The 20,080-nt window shown below is 38.2% G+C and overlaps 1 protein-coding gene across 3 annotated transcripts in view; it reads right to left on the reverse strand.

The window, feature by feature from the left end:
- Nucleotides 1-20,080, reverse strand: part of SCAPER (S-phase cyclin A associated protein in the ER) — a 129,973-nt gene that overhangs the window by 61,588 nt on the left and 48,305 nt on the right. For all 3 annotated transcript variants that reach the window (XM_026038638.1, XM_026038637.1, XM_026038636.1), the window contains exons 20-22: nt 17,655-17,791; nt 13,549-13,614; nt 6,761-6,887 (exon numbers count right to left, since the gene is read on the reverse strand). In XM_026038638.1, the coding sequence (XP_025894423.1) occupies nt 6,761-6,887; nt 13,549-13,614; nt 17,655-17,791 (330 nt within the window). The remainder of the gene's footprint in view (nt 1-6,760; nt 6,888-13,548; nt 13,615-17,654; nt 17,792-20,080) is intronic.

Genomic DNA, 20,080 nt, shown 5'->3' on the forward strand with positions numbered 1-20,080 from the left:
AAGCTCCGTGTAATTCCTAAGCACATTTGCACGGGAAGTAAGAACGGCTGGTTGCGATAGGAAGAGGCAGCTGTACTCACGGGAGCACTAGGGCCTGCCTGTCCAATATAAAAGTCACCAGCAGTTTCATTTGTATTTCAGAGATAGCCATAATTAAGTATATAACACTTAAAATTAACACACAAACTAATGTTATGGGTAATGCCTTTGGCCTTACAAGTTACGTCGGTAAGAAGCACGTAAAATTTTCATGTAAGCATTTTTCTCACAGAAACTGCATTTGACTGAGTACAGTTTTATTACTCTTGCAAAGTAAAAGGACAGGCTGTTGTTCCTGCCCGTAGTGTCCTCTAGTGGAGAAGGGGGAGATATTAAGTAAACAGCTCAGAAAATTCGTATGTTTCAAGAAAAATATAAATACCTAAATAYCTCCCAATCACAAATACATTCGTGTAAGTTTGCTATCTTAACTAAACTTTTCCTCACTAAAACAATATTTAAATGCAAGTTTAAATAACTTCTAAAAGTTTCAGACTGATAAATAATCAGTTTTGCAAAACTGATAGTGTAGTTATAATTTGGGTAAACTGATTAGTCCATAACTTGGGTTAATCCACCGAAACAGTATTTGCCAGCCTTCCTAAAGGCTTTTCCTTTTAAAGCCCTATGATGCTGTTTCTGATGCAGGGAGTAACTGATCAGCAGACATGGCCTGTGATTTCCTTAGCCTTCAAAGACTACTTGGGTTAGACTGAATTTATGCCAGGTTTCTTATAAAGGCACAGACACACTTATCCTTGCTCCTTAGCGAAGCTTGGCTACAGAAGTGCTGTGCTACTGACATGGGGGAACTATGCTACTCTCTACTCCCAAACTTATCTATTACCCTCTTCCTCTCTCCACTCCTTGCTTTTCCTATGTAAAAGCCAACAAAAATACTTTTGCATGGGGGAAAAAAAAAATCATAATTTCATTTAGGACCACAGATTTTTGTCACCACATTATTTCCAGCCAACCCTTCGAGGTTCCAGGGCAGGAAGAGCGAGCGCAGGCCGCAGCCTTCTCCTCAGGGCCCAGCCGCGAGGCCTTCTCTATCAAACCTGTCATTTCAAGGAAACTTAGCTCCTGTTGTGATGAATATAATTTTCAGGACAGTGGTCTCATTTGCAGCCAGGTTTTCAGCAGCTTCAGCTTTTCTGCCTGCCATTTCCACAAACGATGGTTCAGCAGAGATGAAGGAGAGTTGGTCCCTTCCATCAAATACCCCTCATAAAACTAAAGGCAGTACAAACTCACTCTCTCACAAACACTGCAACAGGCTCAGCAGCACAATAAACATTCATCTAATCCATATAAGAAACCTATTGCATAAAAATAATTACAGTTACTACAGTTACTAATTACATAAAAATAATTACAGTACTGCTGCACTTGCATTCCTGTCGCCACAAGGTCGCCCTCAGAAGACGTCCCTGACACCGTGCCTGTCAGGCCCTCAATCAGCAGAGCGGGATACGTTAAGAGCTTGCCTGGATGGTACGTGTAGTATTGCTCAGATTTAAACGGGGTGATTTAACTACAGTGTTTTAGCTGCAGCTGAGCCAGGTGCAAAGGGCACTGCCCTCAGCCGCCTGTCACTGCCCCGCTCACCGGGGCCACCTCCTGCCACGTCTCCCACAACAGCAGGCGGGGAGCCCTGGCCTAGCCCGGCCTCTTGCAGACATCTGCAATGCCTTTAATGTTTTGAAGTGGGACTTTTAAAAACTGGGTTAAGTTAAACAAAATTTAGGGAGAACTGCAAGGGCTGGTATGTCAGCAAGCTTGGGAAACGATCATCCTTAGAGGCAGTAAGCTCTTATCCCTACCAGGTTCACAGTCACAGCTGTAAACAAATAAATAAATACATACACACACACACACACACACACACACACACTTCAGTCAGTGGAACAACTAACGCATATGCAGGAGAATGCAGTTTTGGTGAGCAAAGCTCACCTCGAGACACTTAACAAAAATAAATGCTAAAAGCAGAACTGACTTAATAATACGTATCTGTGGTCAGACCAACAGGATATACAGATTTAAATTTAGTGGTTTCTAAAAGAATGTAGGTGACAAATTGGTACCCATACAACGCCCAGATGATCCCAAGGGAAGCAGGGTAGAAYGCTTAGTGCTCACCTGCCTCCACACTGCCGGGGAGGCTGGGCAAGGCTGCYGGAGGCCTAGCCTCCTTCGGAGTTAAAACTTGTCTGTGCGCCAAAGCGAGGACATTTTCCTATCAGAGAAGTGGCACTCTGGCTGTTGCTGCTATCTGGAGTTATCTGCATCTATTCTGGCATTTATCTACTTAAGAAATGTCAAACAGCCTTTTTTTTTTTCCCCCTCCTCCAGCAAGCATAAATCAAAGCGCTCCGGACAATTAAATTTACGAGTGCCTCTGGCTAGGTAGTTGGATGGGGAAAAATTAGCTTTCGAGTTTGCAAGGAGGTGGAAGAGTGGTAATGACCCAAGCTTTGAGTTATCAGATCTACTGCAAACTCTGTTACAAATTCTGCTACAAGAAAACCAGCACTAGCAAAGTGACTAATAAAAGACGATGATTTTCTTTTCTCATTTCTAAATTTCCTTGTTCATCGCTATGAAAATACGGCAGATGAAGAATAAGTTGAAAAGCAAATTATAAGTCAGATTCAATTGTACCTAAAGGCCAGGGCTGCCAATCTTGCAGCTTTGCTGTGATTCATATTTGCATAAATGATATACATATACAAATCCCTACTCTTTAACACTTGTTTTAACAGTCACATTTTTTCTAATGAACTGAAAGCCTTTCCTTCTGCTGTGAAATTTCACAGCATTAATTTTTTCTTGCTTACTATTGCCAATTACTATTGCTTACAATTTTACTTCCTTCTTTGAAAAACAAATCTTTATTTCATGATGAGACTGTGCTTCAAAGGTACTTCTTTTTATTAACTCTACAAGTCAGGATAAAACATTTGATAACTCTGAGATGAGATGCTGTACGGATTACCTTAAGGAAATAACTTCCCTCCCCCCCAATCAGGTTTTAACAGAATGCAAATCCAGTTTTACAGTATGACTTTGGATCAATTTTACTTTGCAATACTTTTCTGTTACCACTTAGAATCACAAGGAGCTACTGCAGTGAACTCTGTCCTCCCCTAGGGCAATTCTCCATTCAACCCCGGCCATTAGCAAGGGTAAATCAATGTTATCAGCTCACACACGCTGACAGCTTGTGTGGTTGCCATTCCCTCATTCCTTTGCCTACATTATGGTATATTTTTGTGCTCTCCAGGGAAATTCAATTAACAGCGTCAGTCTCCTCCTCTCAGTCAATGACTGACACCATCAAGACTCTTTTCAACGCCCATTGACATGTAAGATGTGTCTGCTGATTTCTTGACTCACAAGTTAACAAGAGAATTACTATCCACTGCTATAAAGGACTACGTATGATGTGTGCTGTAAACACAGTGACAGCTATTGAAATCAATCTTTCTTGACCTTATTGATTAGGACACCCAGAAATAATAAGATTTCTCTAGCAGTAAGGCAATGCTATTGGGGGTAAAAACCCAAAACAACAACAAAATGAGATGTGCCTATTAATGATGCCTAATTTATCTTTTCTTTCTCCACAGTAAATCCAATAAGCAGGAAAATGTTACAAAGAATTCACAATTACCATTTAGCTGTAATTCATGTCTCATTTAAAAATAACTCAGGAAGCACCCTCAATAAGCAGTTRGATGCAACAGTTTCCAAAAAAATCTTTCAATAGATATTCAGGTAATTTTCCAGGCAGACAAATCCTTTTACAGTCTCCAGACAACTATGCTACTCTTTGTTGCTCTTTTTGAAATAAACAAAAAATAAATTTTTCAATGATTAACAGAAACATTGCAGAATTTGAAAATGACACAACTCTCAAAAAGCACTACTAAACTCAACGGATGGTTTGAGGAACTGCTAGTGCATAGAGCCAAACACTATGTATCCTAGCCAGGGCTCACTGTTCAAGCAACAYGAGATTAGAAAAGCTTCAAGCAGATCTCCCATTAGTGTAGACACTAAGTCTGAACCACAGTAATGCAACACCTTCCTCAGATTTCATTTATTTGGCTTATCTCAACTAATTTTTATGATTATGGATGTACAACAGGTATTTTCTAATTGTTAGTGAAAAAACATACAGACTATTTTGTTGGAAAACTCAAATATTTTGGTCCTGATGCAGCAAGAAATTACACTGTAAGACATAAGATACTATTAGGGCAGACTGAACATGCTGAAACAATAAAAAAAGAGATGCAAGTGATATACTACCAATTAAGAAATCCCAACATTTTAATATAAAATAAAACAGGTTCTACAAACACAGCACTTAATCAGAAAAAAAAATAGAGTATAATACCCAACATTCATATCTGGATATATCTTTGCCCTCCATGAAAGACCTATTGAAAAAATAAAGGCTTTGCAGCATTCCAGGAAAACTCAATAAATTTGTGCTGCTTCAAAATTCAGCTGTAACACCACAAAATGTTGGCTGTGACAGCAAAACTGGATTAAATTCTTTTCCCCATTCTCTAGTAATCAATTTTGCCCCTTACTGTAAAAGCTGTTTACAGGGATGTACTGTAAGCTAGACCACTGAAACAGTCTAAATTTGAAATAGTCCTAATGAAAATACAACAAAGCTACAGTTTGCCATTATCCAGATAATCGAGCATTCAGCAAGGACATTTTTACTTACGTTTTTACAAAACTCCCTATACAAAATGTGATGACTACATGAAAGCATCTGCTGTTACACCACCACAGAGAAGTGGAATAGCAGACACCGCTTGTTACACAAAGGTTGGCTGTGAAGTATTTCAAAGCCACTGAAAAATGATCCACAAAATCTATCGTCTCATCCAATGTGAAACTGTAGCTAGAATATTACCTTTTAAATTTCAAAATCAATTATTTTTGTGTATGATTTCATAAAGATTGATAGCATGCAGATTCATGAATTCCATTATTATATATGCATTTAAAATGCCTATTAACTTTTCAATTTCAAAGATATTTGARAGCACTATATAATGTACAGCAAGAGAGGAGAAATATACTTTTAAAAATATTACTGTTGATATAATATACCATTTTAGAGAACAAGGAGAACAACAGAGGCAGCAGTCAATGATTTCCTGAACTATTCCAAACAGCACCATGAAGTCTGTCTTGGATGGATGGAGCCAAATCAGCTCTTTTGCTGCAACTATGTATATGGGATCAATCTGAGTCAGTAAAGATTTCTGAACTGTTTGAGCATATGTGCTTATAACTGGGTTGGAAATGACAAGTTTTTCTCAGAGACTGATGACCAGCATTTCGATAACTAGTACTGACAGGCCGCCCAATTTCACGTACAGCTTCCAAATGAAATTCCCTACTTTACCGTCAACCCACCGGGGCAGTCAGTCCCTCCCAATCCACTGCACTGCGTGATGGAAAGACTGCTTTAACGCCGAGATCCACAGGAGGTGGCATTCTGCCATTCTGGTTTGCTGCAATAAATCCCACTGCTGGTAGATGGTTCCCCACTCAGGGGGGATTGGTTATGCCAACGAAGGCTGGGAGAAGCCCACTCGCTGATTTTAGTAACAAGAAAGGAGGCACTGGCAGAGAACCACAAACTCATTTAAAAACAGCATGCACTTACATGAAGTGAATCATTAGCCGGCCTTTGGGGTTTACTTCTTCACCAGTTACATCGTTGGAAAGCCAATACTACAGTGACCCCAAAACTTAAAAGCAATCTATCTGCCAGAGACTGAAGCGGCAAACACCAGTTTTTACCCAGTTTGTACAAGTGTATTTTTTCTAGCTATTCTTACCTACATACGTACTACACATTTTGTGTGTGCACACATAACCCCAACTTCAGTGAACTTAAGAAGTATTTACCATAGGTTGTTATAATAAAGCCATGATTCATGACACTCATTGCAGAAACTTGCAAGCTTGCATCAGCTTTGGACTCAAAATTTGCTGCTGAAAATATGCTTAAATCTCAGCCTTCTAAAATATTAGTGAATACAACTGGAAAGCAATCCAGGTCCTGATCCTTTTGCTACTCAAAGCTACTCACAGCAAAAAAGAACTTCCATCTTTCTGTAGTAATTAAAGGCATCATTCTACAGATGCATCAAGCTCATGGCAAGAATCCTAAATGCATCTGCTGAAGAAAGGTGTAAATTTGGCGTCAAAGTTAGAAAAGATTCTCTGTGAAATTCAAGTTTTATTGGAAAAACAGTGAAAAAATTATTTCTATCCTGCAAGTCCTCTTAYCATCATACATACATTATATATATGCTTATTTCAAAAATATTTTTTATACATGGAACTATAAAAAAAATCCTGAGGCATGAATATCTATATGTATAGGAATTACCACCCATATTAATAGATCCTGCATTTTATTAGATAGCCTGTGTCTAAGAAGCCTCACCAAATGTCTTGATTTACAATCTGGAAATGTTATGGAAGAGTTTGTCCATTTGGGAAGTTTAACTTCCTTTAAGAGAAGACCTCCTTTTGGATRTCCTCTGAAATCTCAAAGCTTATCCTATTGCATTCACTTACACRTACGCTTAAAACATTCTCAAATTCAAACTGACATCTGAAGGCAACATAGTTTACAGGTTAATCATGTGTTAGGCAGTAACAGTCACAATACCTCTTTTTCCAGAATACGAGAGATCTCTCCTAAAGTCCTGTCCAGAGCACAAACCTTGTTGTTTGGCAAAGAACAGCTATCTTGCATTTGAACGTGCTTTTGAAGATCTTTCACTAATCGCAGTAACCTTCAATAGCAAACAAACAAACAAACAGAAGGAGCAGTTAAAGCAGGAAACACTTGCAATTCAAATAAAATTTCATCTTCACCATAAACATGAAACTCTTAACTTGAACTTGGAATAAAACAATTATGAAAATCTGTGTAAAAGTCTTTTTCTTCAGTCTTTCCCTCCACTCAGCTGAGTAGCTCATTCTTAAGATGAGTAAGGGAAACAGAACCGCAGACTACTTCACTATTTTCTTATAGGTATCATAAAAGAAATGGCTCTTTAAGGTTATTTTGAATAAGTGAAAAGTAGCAACTTTGCAGACCACCTCCAAAAGGGCATTTTATTAATGAGGGTCAGTAATGAAGCCAAAATGCAGAGGTGAAAAAGATGTAGTCACATGTGGGTTGGGATTCATTTCCATTTTATGTATGCACAATGGGGCTAACCCACTCTGCTCCCTTGYGATCCACGTCTCATCAGCATCTTCTCCAGCATCTCCACGAGCCTTCACAGCCAGTGCAGTCTTAGACACTTTACTGAGGCTCACATAAACAAATTCTACTATGTTATGTTTGTATGTAAAACCTTAGCCATAGCCTAGAAAGTCCTTACATTGGATCAGCACAATCTACCTTTGATAAATAAGCTGAATTATGTATCACACACTCATATATTTAAGTATACCTTCCCATTTCTAACACTTCCTATTGAGATCAGACTTACCGGCCTGTGCTTGCCTGGATGGACTGAACAGTACTTTGAGAGGCTAAATTATATAAATTATAAAATAAGTGATATAATTTTAGAAAGTTTGTACATCAGCGGCTTTGTGAATTTAGGCTTTGTGGCTACAGTCTGTCTAATGCCAACCAAATTTGAAGAACGTACAGATGGTACTTTTAACTTACTGAAAACAAGCCCTCTGCGACCGACCCCTAGGCAAACCAAACCTGTGATTCCCCTCGACGTCAGCTCAAAACAAGAATGCCACGAGCAGGGAGATGTGGCAGCAAGAGGAGATGAACGGTGTGTTCAGCTTCCATCCTAACTCTCCAGGAGAAACTTCCTGCTTTCCACTGCTTTCATAAATATTTCTAGATTCTTTTACCAAAAGACACACTCCACAAGAGTATTTTTAACGTTGTGCCATAAGAAACACGGGGAATAAAATTTTCAGTTCCGCCAGATGAAAGAATTACTTCTTACTTCCTCATATCCTACTGTGTACCTTGGTCTCCTGCCAAAGAAGTCGAGTGTGCTGCATGCTCATATTGGGAAGAGAAGGGAAATAAAAACTCCCTTCTCCCACCAACTGCCTGAATCTTGGAGAAATTATTTTAATTTAATACTCTTTACACTGATTTCTTGGCAGCATCGTGGARGGAGAAGAATCATCTTCTTTATGACTGTTTTAAGGGACTAGAAATCTATGTGAGATGACTTCTGTGTGGATACAGAATTTATCGCTATGGCAAAGAGACCTGGAAAGAGGATGTGTTACRCGCTCTGCACATACTGCAGAATACTGCAGCTCATGAGCAAAGCTTGCTCCAACGATCATGTGGAAATATCTTTGGAGCATTGAGACTGTTTCAAAGCGATTATTTAATCTTCCTTCTCCCGCAAACTTTGCATTCCTTCGATTCGTACTATCCCATGCAAGAGAACGCAAATAACCAAAAAACTTCCTAGGTTAAATAAATAGGAAAGTTAGTTCAAGCCTTTTTATCTAGTTGTTTACATCTCACTAATTAAAAWCTTAGTCCTGCCTACAAACAGGTAGAAAAAGATATCATTAAGCACACAAGGGGCTGAYTGGTCTCAAGGTGCTAGCGTAACGTAACATTTAATAAAGAGCAAGTTCAACAAATAAAAATATACTGTGATTTTTTTTTGCAGTGCAAACATGCAAGTGAGGCTACTCAAAGGATGGTACAGCAGATAAATACATTAAAACAAATTCTTGTACAAATTAAGGGGTTTTTTTGAACACAAACTAAATACCTTCATCAGTTTTAATATATTTTATAGGCTAAAGAAAAATCACCACCAGTATTTATAGGCCACCTTTCATCTGTAGAAAAAAATGCCCTAAAATAGCAGCATGGATGTATGTGGAGCTCTCCCCCATGGAAATTTGTGTTTCCATGGCTGTAGGCTGAGTGTATGTGAAGGAGGATGAACAGGCTGGGCAGAGAGCAGCGCACGCCGGGGCGGCTGGCTGCAAGGCACCCGTGCCCGTGCCCCCCACACTGCCCCAATTCTTCCCCCGCCACGGAGTGGGAGCGTCTCCGGCAGTTCCTGCCTGGCCCAAACGCRAGGATCCAGCCCAGCCCTGCGGAACAACATAGAGCTTCCGTGGCGCTGCGGTCTGCCAGCRCTCTGCCCGCACTGCCGTGTTCGGCATGCGCTCTGGCATTCGCTCCGAGTGAAATGAAAACCGCTATTTGACCCAGAGGCTATAGTCTTGGAAATGGAAGGTAACTGAAAACCTGAAGAAAATTTTCTACCTAGATAGGTTTGGATTGCTGTAAAAAATTCACTGAAAGTGAAACCTGCAATGAAATCATGGCTATTTCCAGCTCTTTTACACTTCACACAAGTATTTGAGAAATAAATCATGCACAAGTATTTCCAGCTTCATCAATCCTCTGATTCTTTCCAGTAATCARTATTTTGGTGTAATATAATCGACCTAATCAGAACGTAGTCTATTTAACCAAGAAAACCTGCAAGGTGCATTTGACTTGTGCCTGCACTGACACACCACAAGGAAAGCAAGAACAAACTGCTTTGTCAAGGACATTTAACTGCGGACCTTCGTATTACATTCCTGCCTCTTCTCCAGAAGACTCTTACAGGAAATTACTTTTAACTTCTAAATTTTCTTGGTTTTATTGCATTCGCTTTTCAGGATAAGAGCGGTCTCAACTTCCACACTATTTGAAGTATACCCTTATGTGGTTTAAAAAAAAGGARGAAGTGAAAAAATAAGTGAAAAAATATTCCTTCTTGCATGAGGATACTGTGCTTATTACTGGCTGAGGTATTAGACTAGGGGATTACATTGTTTGTTTTGTTTTTCTCTAATTTTGTAACTCCCTTTAGGCACAATCTTCCTTTACTTTTCTTACTTATACTTGAGGATAATTACACTTTATTCCTGTAGATTGCTTTAATCCCGAAACATAGGAGATTTGGGGTTAAAAGATACTAATTAAATGTAAATAAGGTATACACTTTGTGAAAGCTTTTCCTTCCCTTTTTAAAATCTGTTCTGCTTGTACATCAGAGTGTTGCAAACAAGACTGTGGTATCGCCTACACACATTTTAATAGGCTAATGTAATAGCCTAGACAGTCAGCGCAGTCCCCCGGGAAGACAAATTAATCCTACAAATGTATTGGGAGCCTGCAGGCGTTTATAAGGTGGCATAGGTACTAGCAGCTACCAATCCCTTAATGACGAGTGGAAGAATCGCAGGAGCGACACACGGGCTATTCCCGACCAACAGCAACCGTAGCCGTTTCCCTTGAAAGTCTCTGTGGCTGCAGGAAACAGTTTAGAGGGAAAACACCTAGCAAATAAAGTGGTATTTGCAAGTTCCAATCCTCCTCTAATTTTCTGATTCTGGCAAGGAACTACTTGGAACCCTTTACGAGCCCACTCAGGAATCACATTAGGTACTCTGGAAGTGAAAAAGGTACAAACACTGTGTCTAACATGGCAGGGTAAAGCCTGTCTGCTTAATAAAATCAATGCCATCCAGTGCAATATTTAGAAAGTACATGAACCAACACTGAAGGAAAAAAAAAATTCTAAGTCATAAATCAACAAGAACTACTGAAATAACCTATGAGCTGCAACAGAAGTCAGTGGTTTTCCTGATATTAAGGTACCTTAATCTTAAAGGTGATCTAAAAAACCTTTTACCTGCCAAAGCCTAATCCTGGGTTCTGTCTTTCTTCTGTAAGAACTGACAACATGAGTAAAATCAGATAAGACACTGCATTCCATAAATGGTTTTACTTGTTTGTAAAGACATGATGGGGTAGGTAAGGCAAAAATAAGGTGTAAGCAAGAACATCTAATAAGCAATTATATTTAATGACTTCATTTCAAAATTCATTTGCTTCYATCAAGTCACATCATATTTGCAATGGTATTTTTTTAAAGTTTCTCTTTTCACTTTCACATTCCACAGCCTAGGAGGAAGTTTGTCTTTGTAYGAAAGTATACTTCCATCTAAATTTGAATACCTCAAAGCTTCCTTTGGAATAAACAGAAAGTACAGGTATTTATTCAGACTCTAAGAACCCATATTCTGTCACTTTTTTGCTCTCCCTGCAGAAAAAAAAAAGTAAAAGGTGATGGAAGTCTGTCCCATTTCTATAGTGTGTTTGGTATAAAAGTTTCTGCCCCATCCACTCGGTGAAGCGCCCTTCCTTGGTAGCTCTGCAGCCCTGCTGAGCGTGCGCTGGACTCAACTCCTCGTACTGGCAGGGATTTGCTCTCTCTTGGCCAGGTACTGTAGCAGTTAATAGCAGCTCATAGCAGAGGACGCTGTGTTCTGGCTAAAAGGGCAAGAACCTAACTATCCTCCATGGCCTGAAGCTGCAAAACACTGCAGCAACTCATGAAYCAGAATCATGTCACTGGTTTAAAAATGATGAAGTTAATCACTGATATGATAAAGAGGAAAAAAAAAGATAGCAAAATCAGGCAGTAAAAAGGATCCTTAAATTTATTCTAAACTCTCCCATGTTGTACCACCTACTGCATTCAGGCACAGGGAAAGTACAGGAAAGCAGAGGGCAGTGCTGAACTCCCCTCCAGGAACACAGCCAGGAATAGAGAGAAATAACAAAGCAGATAAAGCAGAAAATTCTGACTGAAAGTATGCTAGCATTTCACTAACTACAGAGAAATTAAAATTGTAAWTTCAGCACGCACAAAATTACAAAAAAAGATTTAAAAAAAACTGTTTAAGTCTCTGCTACACTGGCAGCTGAGTCAGAGCTGACCACAGGAAGGTGGATCGTTCATCAGATCAGAAGGCAGAAGAAACTAAAGGGGAAACAGCTTAACAGTATTGCAGACTTAAAATACCTCACATTTCTACTTGCTGACAATTAGACTTTATTATTAGTAGTAGTAATAGTATTACCTGCTAGTAAAGAAAAGCAACAGACACTACAAATCTAAGTCTTACTTCACCATGAAATTAATCTTTTAAATTGTTGATTATTAAGAAATGAAGCCAACACTAAAACCTCTTTCCTCACTATGTTTATGTAGGAATGCCATCTGGTGGAGATGTTTCATTTTCCTATGTCAAACCTTAGTGATGCATTTTTATTATTTTAAAACACATACTGCAATTCAGCAGCAGGTCTTGAAATTCTAGTGAAAAGACTGAATATACTGCTGAAAGGCACGGCTTACAGGCTAATTAAATATGCAGCCATGGAAGCCTAATAATAATGTTCTGAATTTCTGAAATAACAGTAAATTCTAAAAGAAAGAATGAAAGAAAAAAAATAAAAAAGCCTTCAAGTATATCTGTAAATTTATAAGCAATAACAGCAACCACAAAATACACAGGATCTGGTATGGGTTATTACTTAAATCTGAAGACAAACATCTCCAATTTGGAAGGTTGTTTCAATTTCTAGAGGAAGGTATTTGATTCAAACCGTAGAGATACAACAGTGCCTTGACTGATCTGCAACAGATTTCTCGAGCACAGATGCAAGAACGACATCTTATCTGCCCCAAAGCCTCCTCTAACAAACAGAAAATGGAAGTCTCAGGAAAACTACGAAACAGCACAAACCTACACAATCATCTTCACTAATACCTTTCTTATTCCCATTTTCAGCTTAGGAATTTCTTGAGTTGAATGTAGTTTTTTAAAACTCAGTAAACTTCACTGAATCCAAATTGCCTTCCAACATCTGTATGACTTTTGGCAATGAGTTCCACAAGCCTAACTGCAAACCGTGTGGAAAAAATCATCATCTTTGGTTTCTTTTGACCTTAGATCCATCTTCATTTCCTGCTCCCTCATTCTGGTACTGAGGAGAGTGAACAATTGAATGACACGCCCCTTACTCAGGACACTTAGACTCTTCTAGACCGCTAGCATCCACTCTTACCACGTTTTTGCTAGAAGGGAAAGCCATAGTTTACTTAGTCACTCAAACAGAAGTTAYTATTGATATCTTCTGTTACCTTCACATAAGCTTTTACAGTTCAAGCATATCCTTCTGAGATGAAGAACTGCAAGTGTTCACAATATTCAAGATGTAGATCTCCCACTCTTGGTTCTGCTTTTCCTTTCCAAAGGATTTTAACACAGGATTTGCATTTTTAACTAAGAATATCAAGCTCACATATAGTTAACACTTCCATATTCTGATATGAACAGATTGCATGTAAAGATATGAGGGGGGTTTTCCCCCCTGCTTCAAGGTAAGAAAGGGATGAACATGTTATCTTTACTACTGTATCTTATATGGTTTAAGATACAAAGTGGTTTCAGAAGAAGTGTTATTTATAATGTTGTTCCTTTTGTATTAGGAACAATCTATAATCAAAGATGACAGTATGCCAATACTAAATTGGAAGTTAAAAAAAAAGTTGATACCTAAAATATAGAAAATAAAATGCTTACTTTGCTTTGTATGGAGAATCAGAGATGGCATTTTTTGCTTCCATCAAGCTTTCATATTCCTTTGCCCTGCAGGAGAAAATATTCATCATTACTGATTAGCATACTATATGCAATATCAGCAACATGATCCTAAACATTGATTTTTTTCCCCTATATCACAGCAATGCACAACTCTGCTTTGTCATAACTACCAGCCAATAATGACTCATGGTGAATATTACTACTTTCAGAGTAACATCAGTACACAAATAGTGRATTTAAGTCGACTTTCAAAATGCTAGCGAATGTTAGAAGTGGCATATACAACAGGGAAAGGACTGCAGTAACCAATCTCTTATTACTATAATTACTTCATCAGATGAAAATGCTAGTAATTAAGACATGGGGCAGAAGATATAGTTAAAATTAGTAATTTGGTGTTCACTTCTAAATGAATCCAATGACTATATTGTAACATTATGAATTGTATTGGATGAACAGAAATAAAAGCAGAAGTAAATACTTCCATGAATGKTGCCTGTACTGTGGGAATGGAAGTAGGACATAGAAACACAAACCTGGTCAGATTCTTAMGAGTTTTATTCTCCCTGGCTGTATGCCAAAGAACAGGGAGAGGAGAGACTTCCCCCACCACTGGGTCTTTATCTCTGGTTAACCTGAGCCCCTAGGTGAAAATTATTACCAAACATCAACCCAGGTGGGATTCACAGTGGTAAACCCCTACTCCTACTATAGTAGGAGTATACCCGCCTCCCCCCAAAGTTCTGCTCGTTGGGGAACAGGCAGCATCACTTGCTGTGATGATGTGATCTTGCTCTCTGTTGGAAAGGGAAGGATTTACCAAATTTCGGCAGGTGCATCCCAAGGCAGCCCCGCTGGCCTTGTTGGACTAAGTCTGTGACTAGACAGGTGATCTGTCTCCATCAGCCAGCCCCAAGGCAAACTCCAAAGGAGGGTGTTTCAAAGGTCCTAAAGACAAAGGTCTATCCCAAAATAACTTTCACTCAGAAAAATGGTGTTTCATATTATTTTCCAAGCCATTCTGAGCATTAATCGCTGTCATTCCACATTCTTGTCAACATTATAAATGTCCATCTGTTTTCTCAAATCCGTCTAAGACTCTGACAATGGCTTCCAGGGGGAATGTGTAACCAAACATTTCAGTAAAAATTTAATTCCCATGCCTTGATTTCATTTTCTAAGAGGCCTCTTCTCATTTGTCCTCTTTTTAAGTGATGCCAGTCTTCTCAATTTCCCTTCAGGAGAGAATTTTTTCTACTTCATCGAGGTTCTTGGAGACAAGTTCCACATACAGTTCCTTATTTTCTCTGAGTTACACACCCTGCACAGTTCTTTATATTTTTCTGCTAACTTAAGTGGACTAACTCTTCCAGAATTACTCAAATTTCCCTCAGCTTGCTTAACCTAAACAACTCAAACCATACACAAATATTGTTACATTAGGACTAGCTCTGATTTGTGGATCATTAATAAAGCTATTAATCACAACTGAATTTAGTATAAAACATGAAGGTGAGATTCCTTTATTAACCTTTTGCCTTCCTTCCTGTCTCTTCGCCAAAAACAACACATTTTAGCTTTGAGTTTTGCACAGAAAAGTCAAACATGAATAATCACCTAGAATATTTATTACTAAAGGCACATGACTGCAGCGTGTAGAAAATACACTGCAAAGTGTATGTCAACTGCACAGACTTTCTAGCTGCTAACTCTGCTCTGCTGCTTGAGGTTAGCTCCATCAGCCCTTGGTTTCTGCCTTGCTGGTGCTGAGCATTCTTCTGATAGCATCACACACATGTTGCCCTGACATAATTTACCCCACTATATATCAGTTGCCACGATAGCACCAGTTTAATGGCTTAGGGTCATAAATATTGTTAATAAGACTAACAAAAACTCTTGACATATCTAATAACCCACTGATCACAATTTCTCCCCTCTTCCACCTTTGCCCTTCATTGCTTTCATCTTGGGACTGTGATTTAAGGAGAGCAACAGAAACCTATTTTAATCCAATTCATTTTTCTTCTAATTTTAAAATGCAATAGCTGCATACGAACTGAAGTGAATGTATAATTTCAAGTCCTTAGCTATAGGAGGCTTTGTTACAACAGTTTSTTTTTTTTAGAGGTAGCAGTTGCAAACATGCACAAAATGAGAGTTTATAAATAAATCTTCTATAAACACTTGAAATTAGATGAGGTATGAACATCAAGTGTTCCACTTAAAACCACCCTCAATAAATTAATTATAAGGSATTTTTTATCTGTACATCCCACCTAGAGTTTTGAGTTGTTTTTGAGCAATAACTCCCATGCAACTGATAGTAATACTGTCTGGATCATTGCAAAGAAATGCAGAACACGTGAACTACATTATTAATTTACCATTTCATGTTGTAACTGTCAGTTTATTGCTTTATTTGCTTTAACCACTTAGCTTAAGATAATCCTTCTCCATTTGCTGAATGCAGAAAACCAACACATACTACCAGTAATAAACTTTTAAATACAGGAACCATCCAGGCAGTTGTCATCAATCCTGTGACAACTTACTAAAGTGCCAATTAARCCAACTCCAGAAGTAAAGCAAAACTTGCACAACTAAAAGTAATTTCCCAAATGGCCTTCTTTTTCCTCACTRATATTTTTTTTTGGTGAAAATTCCATGCAATAACCTTTGCTTCATATTGGTGCTGGACTAAATCACATCTTTATTAGTAAATCTTTCATGTCAACATTTGAAAGTTAACATGAGTTAACTGGATGATTTCATTGTAATCTTCATGGAGAGCAATCTCATAAAGAGTTCAGTCACTCTTTAAAAACAAGCATGAATGAATTTGCATCTCATCTAACAAGTGCCCCTAATTTAACTCCTCTAAGATACTGAGGCTTTCATAGTATGTAGTATACTGCCTTTTTAAAATAACGCCCCATTGTGACTGGGGTTTACTTGCAATTTGTGATAACAAATGTGTCAGACTCCCACGTGGGAACTCAACACACGGAAAAGGACTCTTTTTTTTTTTTTTTTTTTTTTTTTTTTAAATCTTGAGTGCCAGTAGCAAATCGTTACTTGAGCTTGTATTCCTAGGTCTGACAAACCTCTGACTAAATTCACCAGAAGCACTTTGAGTAAGAATGTAAAACAGGACTCAAGAGCTGCAGTAAATCAACAGGTAATACGAGTTAACTCTCCATCTCCAAAAACCAGAAGCTGGGAAGAAAATAGTACTCATTGCAACTCACTGCATTAGTGCCTTCTAACCTAACATCTTGATACTGCTTATCCAAAGAGGACAAACAAATTTTATTACAAAATTATTTTGGTTTTTTTTTTCTATTACTGAAAACTCGGGTATCTTTCTCTCACCTTTAACTCTCCTTGGTTAAAAAACAAATTAACAATGAACTTTCCCTTTTAAAAAGTATTTTTAGAGATAAATGCAAATGCATGATATAAYACTCACTTGAGGTGTTAACCTCAGCTGGGGACTCTTCAGCTATAAAGACTGCCACTGCAGTTCATGATATAATGATGTGTTGCATATCACACTGATTTGCAGATGTCACTAATGACATACTGCAGGTCTGACAACTCACTTTCCATTTTAAGATATTTTTAACTTTCTTCTTGTTGTGACAGGCAACAAAAATTATTAAATCTGGCCAAGGGATTTGACACTACAGCAGGCTGACTTCTATTTGTTGATTACTATTGATTTTCTTTGATACTTCATTTAAAAATCAATAGCTAGAAAAAAAAATAGGCATGGTTTACACAATTTTAAACATGCTATTGTATGCTAGAAGAGGCTACAGTTTTGGCAGGGCATTGGCATCCAATTATGAGAAAAGCTCTTAACAGGTGAAACTAAGGGCTCCAGATCGATATTCAGTTTTCTTTCTCAATCAGAGAAAGTGGCCATAAATTAGGCTCATCAGTGTTATTTTCAAGACATTCCCAAAGCAAATAACTTTAATTTTTTTTTCTGCCTTCTATTGCACTCACACTAAAGGACAAAAAGTAAAGTTTAGACTTTTTTTTTTTTTTTTTTTAAAAAAAAGAAAAGCTTGTACTACCTGGAGTTCATCCGCGATTTTAGCTTTTTGGCTTTCTTTTTAGTTTTTTGCTTCTCCTCTCCATCTTTTGATGATTCCACAGGAACAGAGCTCTCAACCACAATATCCACGATGTATTTTTTTAGTGACAGGTGCTCCTGCAAAAAAAAATTTCCAATAATATTTAATCGCACAGTATGCGACTAAGATTACAGATAATCTTCCCAGGAAGCAACAGTGTAAATATTTAACAAAAAGTGGAGGAAATGTAGTCTAGACAGATAATACAAGTAAGTAGATCTGAGAGAACTGCTAGATAACAGCAAAAACTTGAGGTGAAATACCCTGTAAGACTTGGGGAGAACAGGGGGAGCAGAGAACATATGGTAACTTGAAAATATGTTATTATCTCATTATTTTAGAGCAACAAGTTATACTTTCTTTAAAKCTGAATCCCATTTTTCAATGGGATAGAAAAAAAAGACTTAAGAAAAGGTGAAAAGTATGTAGTTCAGGATGACGACGTATTTCTAAAAAGAAGAAATTAAATTTATGTAATTATAATTATGCAATTACTGCATTAGTGTGACTTTCCTTTTAACTCAACAAAAACTAAACGTCTCAATTTGAGTTCAAAGTATCCACCACTTAAAATATGATAACTTATTGAGAGGTGGGCTCCTTTTCCTCTCACTTAAATGCAAATCAGCATTTAAGTTAAGAAAAACCTAGCTAAAACTTTAGCAGCCCACAGAGGAAACTGTGGTAACAGGAAAAGTGGTAACTCCTTCMATCCTTTAAGTTGCACAGCTGAGATGAAGCACATTATAAGCAAGATATTGCTCAGCCTTCAGGAGGGTGGGAGGATCCATCCCACAAACAGAATTTAGTTGTAACACACTGTGATATGCAGCCACAAAATATGGAAACAGGAGCTGGACGTTTTAGTCATCATCATCACTATAATTTCCTCCATRTATTCATGTACTGCTCAGTTGCACAGTAGAAATACTCCTGTTACTTCTCTCCAGAGATATTCACATATATTCAGCAAAATTAAAGAGTATGTTATTTTTAAAATTAAAAGATATATTGCACTCCTTTCCCAGAGGCAAATTATCTATAGTTGAGAAAGCTTATGAAATGTAAAAGTAACCTTGTAAACAGACAATTTGGTATTTGAGCACATACTGTGAAGATACATGTTGAAATATAAAGTCTTTATAAATCAAGTCATAGAGATCTTGAATATTTTTTATGTTTCACTGCTGACATTTTTAAAACAACTGAAATAAATTTCCTGTACAAGTTTCAATACTATGGGAGCTGACATGGAGTACACACGTAAAACTGCAGGCGCAACAAAGCAGACAAGATAGAAACTAGACTATTTACAAAAAGTCTTTGCTCTTCCTCTCTTCTTCCTCCCTTCCCAACTGTTTTGACTTGTAGTCACTGACAGTCCTGAAACTTTCCAAATGCAACAGATGGGTCTCATCTACGAACTGCAGGAGAAAGCGAGTTGCCAAAGCCATTACAGATAAAACTACTGAGGTCACCCACGAAGTCACATTCCTGATGGATATTGCCTACTCCAATTCAGCTGTCTGAAACAGAAAAACTACCCAGTTCATGTCATATCTTGAACTTAATTTCAGTTGACCAAGCAGTTTTTACAAATAAGTTTTTCTTTACACATTAAATTACTTTTATATATATCACTATTAATATTCTCCGAAATAATTTTTTTTTTCCCCCCAGACTAAAGAACAAACTCAATTGCAATAATTTCCCATGAAAAGCTTGGCAAATACTGCAAAAGGTGGCAGCACTATGAGCTTGTGCACAACTCAGTTCAGGCCAGAGGAGTTAAGCCCCATCATAACCTGGATTTGGACCCTTGGTCATCCAGGAGAAATGCAACAGCTAGAGAGCAAACCTCCCAGCTGACACTCCCTTCACACAAAACATGACAGTTAAAAAAATAAAACAGATATACGTATAGTCTGTGTATATTTAAAAGCAGTTAAGAAAGCTGCTAGAAAAAAAAMCTGATAAACCTGCATTAACCTGCATCAACCTGCAGTAGATGGGTGAATTTATGTTTTGTTGATGTGACATTTGACGAAGTCTACAGGATTACTTGCTACAGCAAGCAGCACAAATGCCCTCCAGCAGCCCTGACACAGCAAAGATCTGGTGCAAAGAATGTAGCTTCTCCTATGATACCACTCATGGTCCCTACTGGAGAAGTAAGCGCACCCTGCTCCATGCTGCAGGCTCCTGAGGCTCTATAGCCCTCCATATCCCACATCATTGTCCGCTCTGGAGCTGCTGCAGCACGACAGGGACAACCCAGAGCACCAAACACCTTGTTCTGCTTTCTGCGAGCTCCTCGGAGCCCTGTGCCCCGACAGGGCAGCCCTGGGSCTCGGGCCGAGCGGAAA

This window comes from Nothoprocta perdicaria, unplaced genomic scaffold (assembly GCF_003342845.1).
Source record: "Nothoprocta perdicaria isolate Ctin4 unplaced genomic scaffold, notPer1 scaffold_214, whole genome shotgun sequence".
NCBI classification, from domain to species: Eukaryota; Metazoa; Chordata; class Aves; order Tinamiformes; family Tinamidae; genus Nothoprocta; species Nothoprocta perdicaria.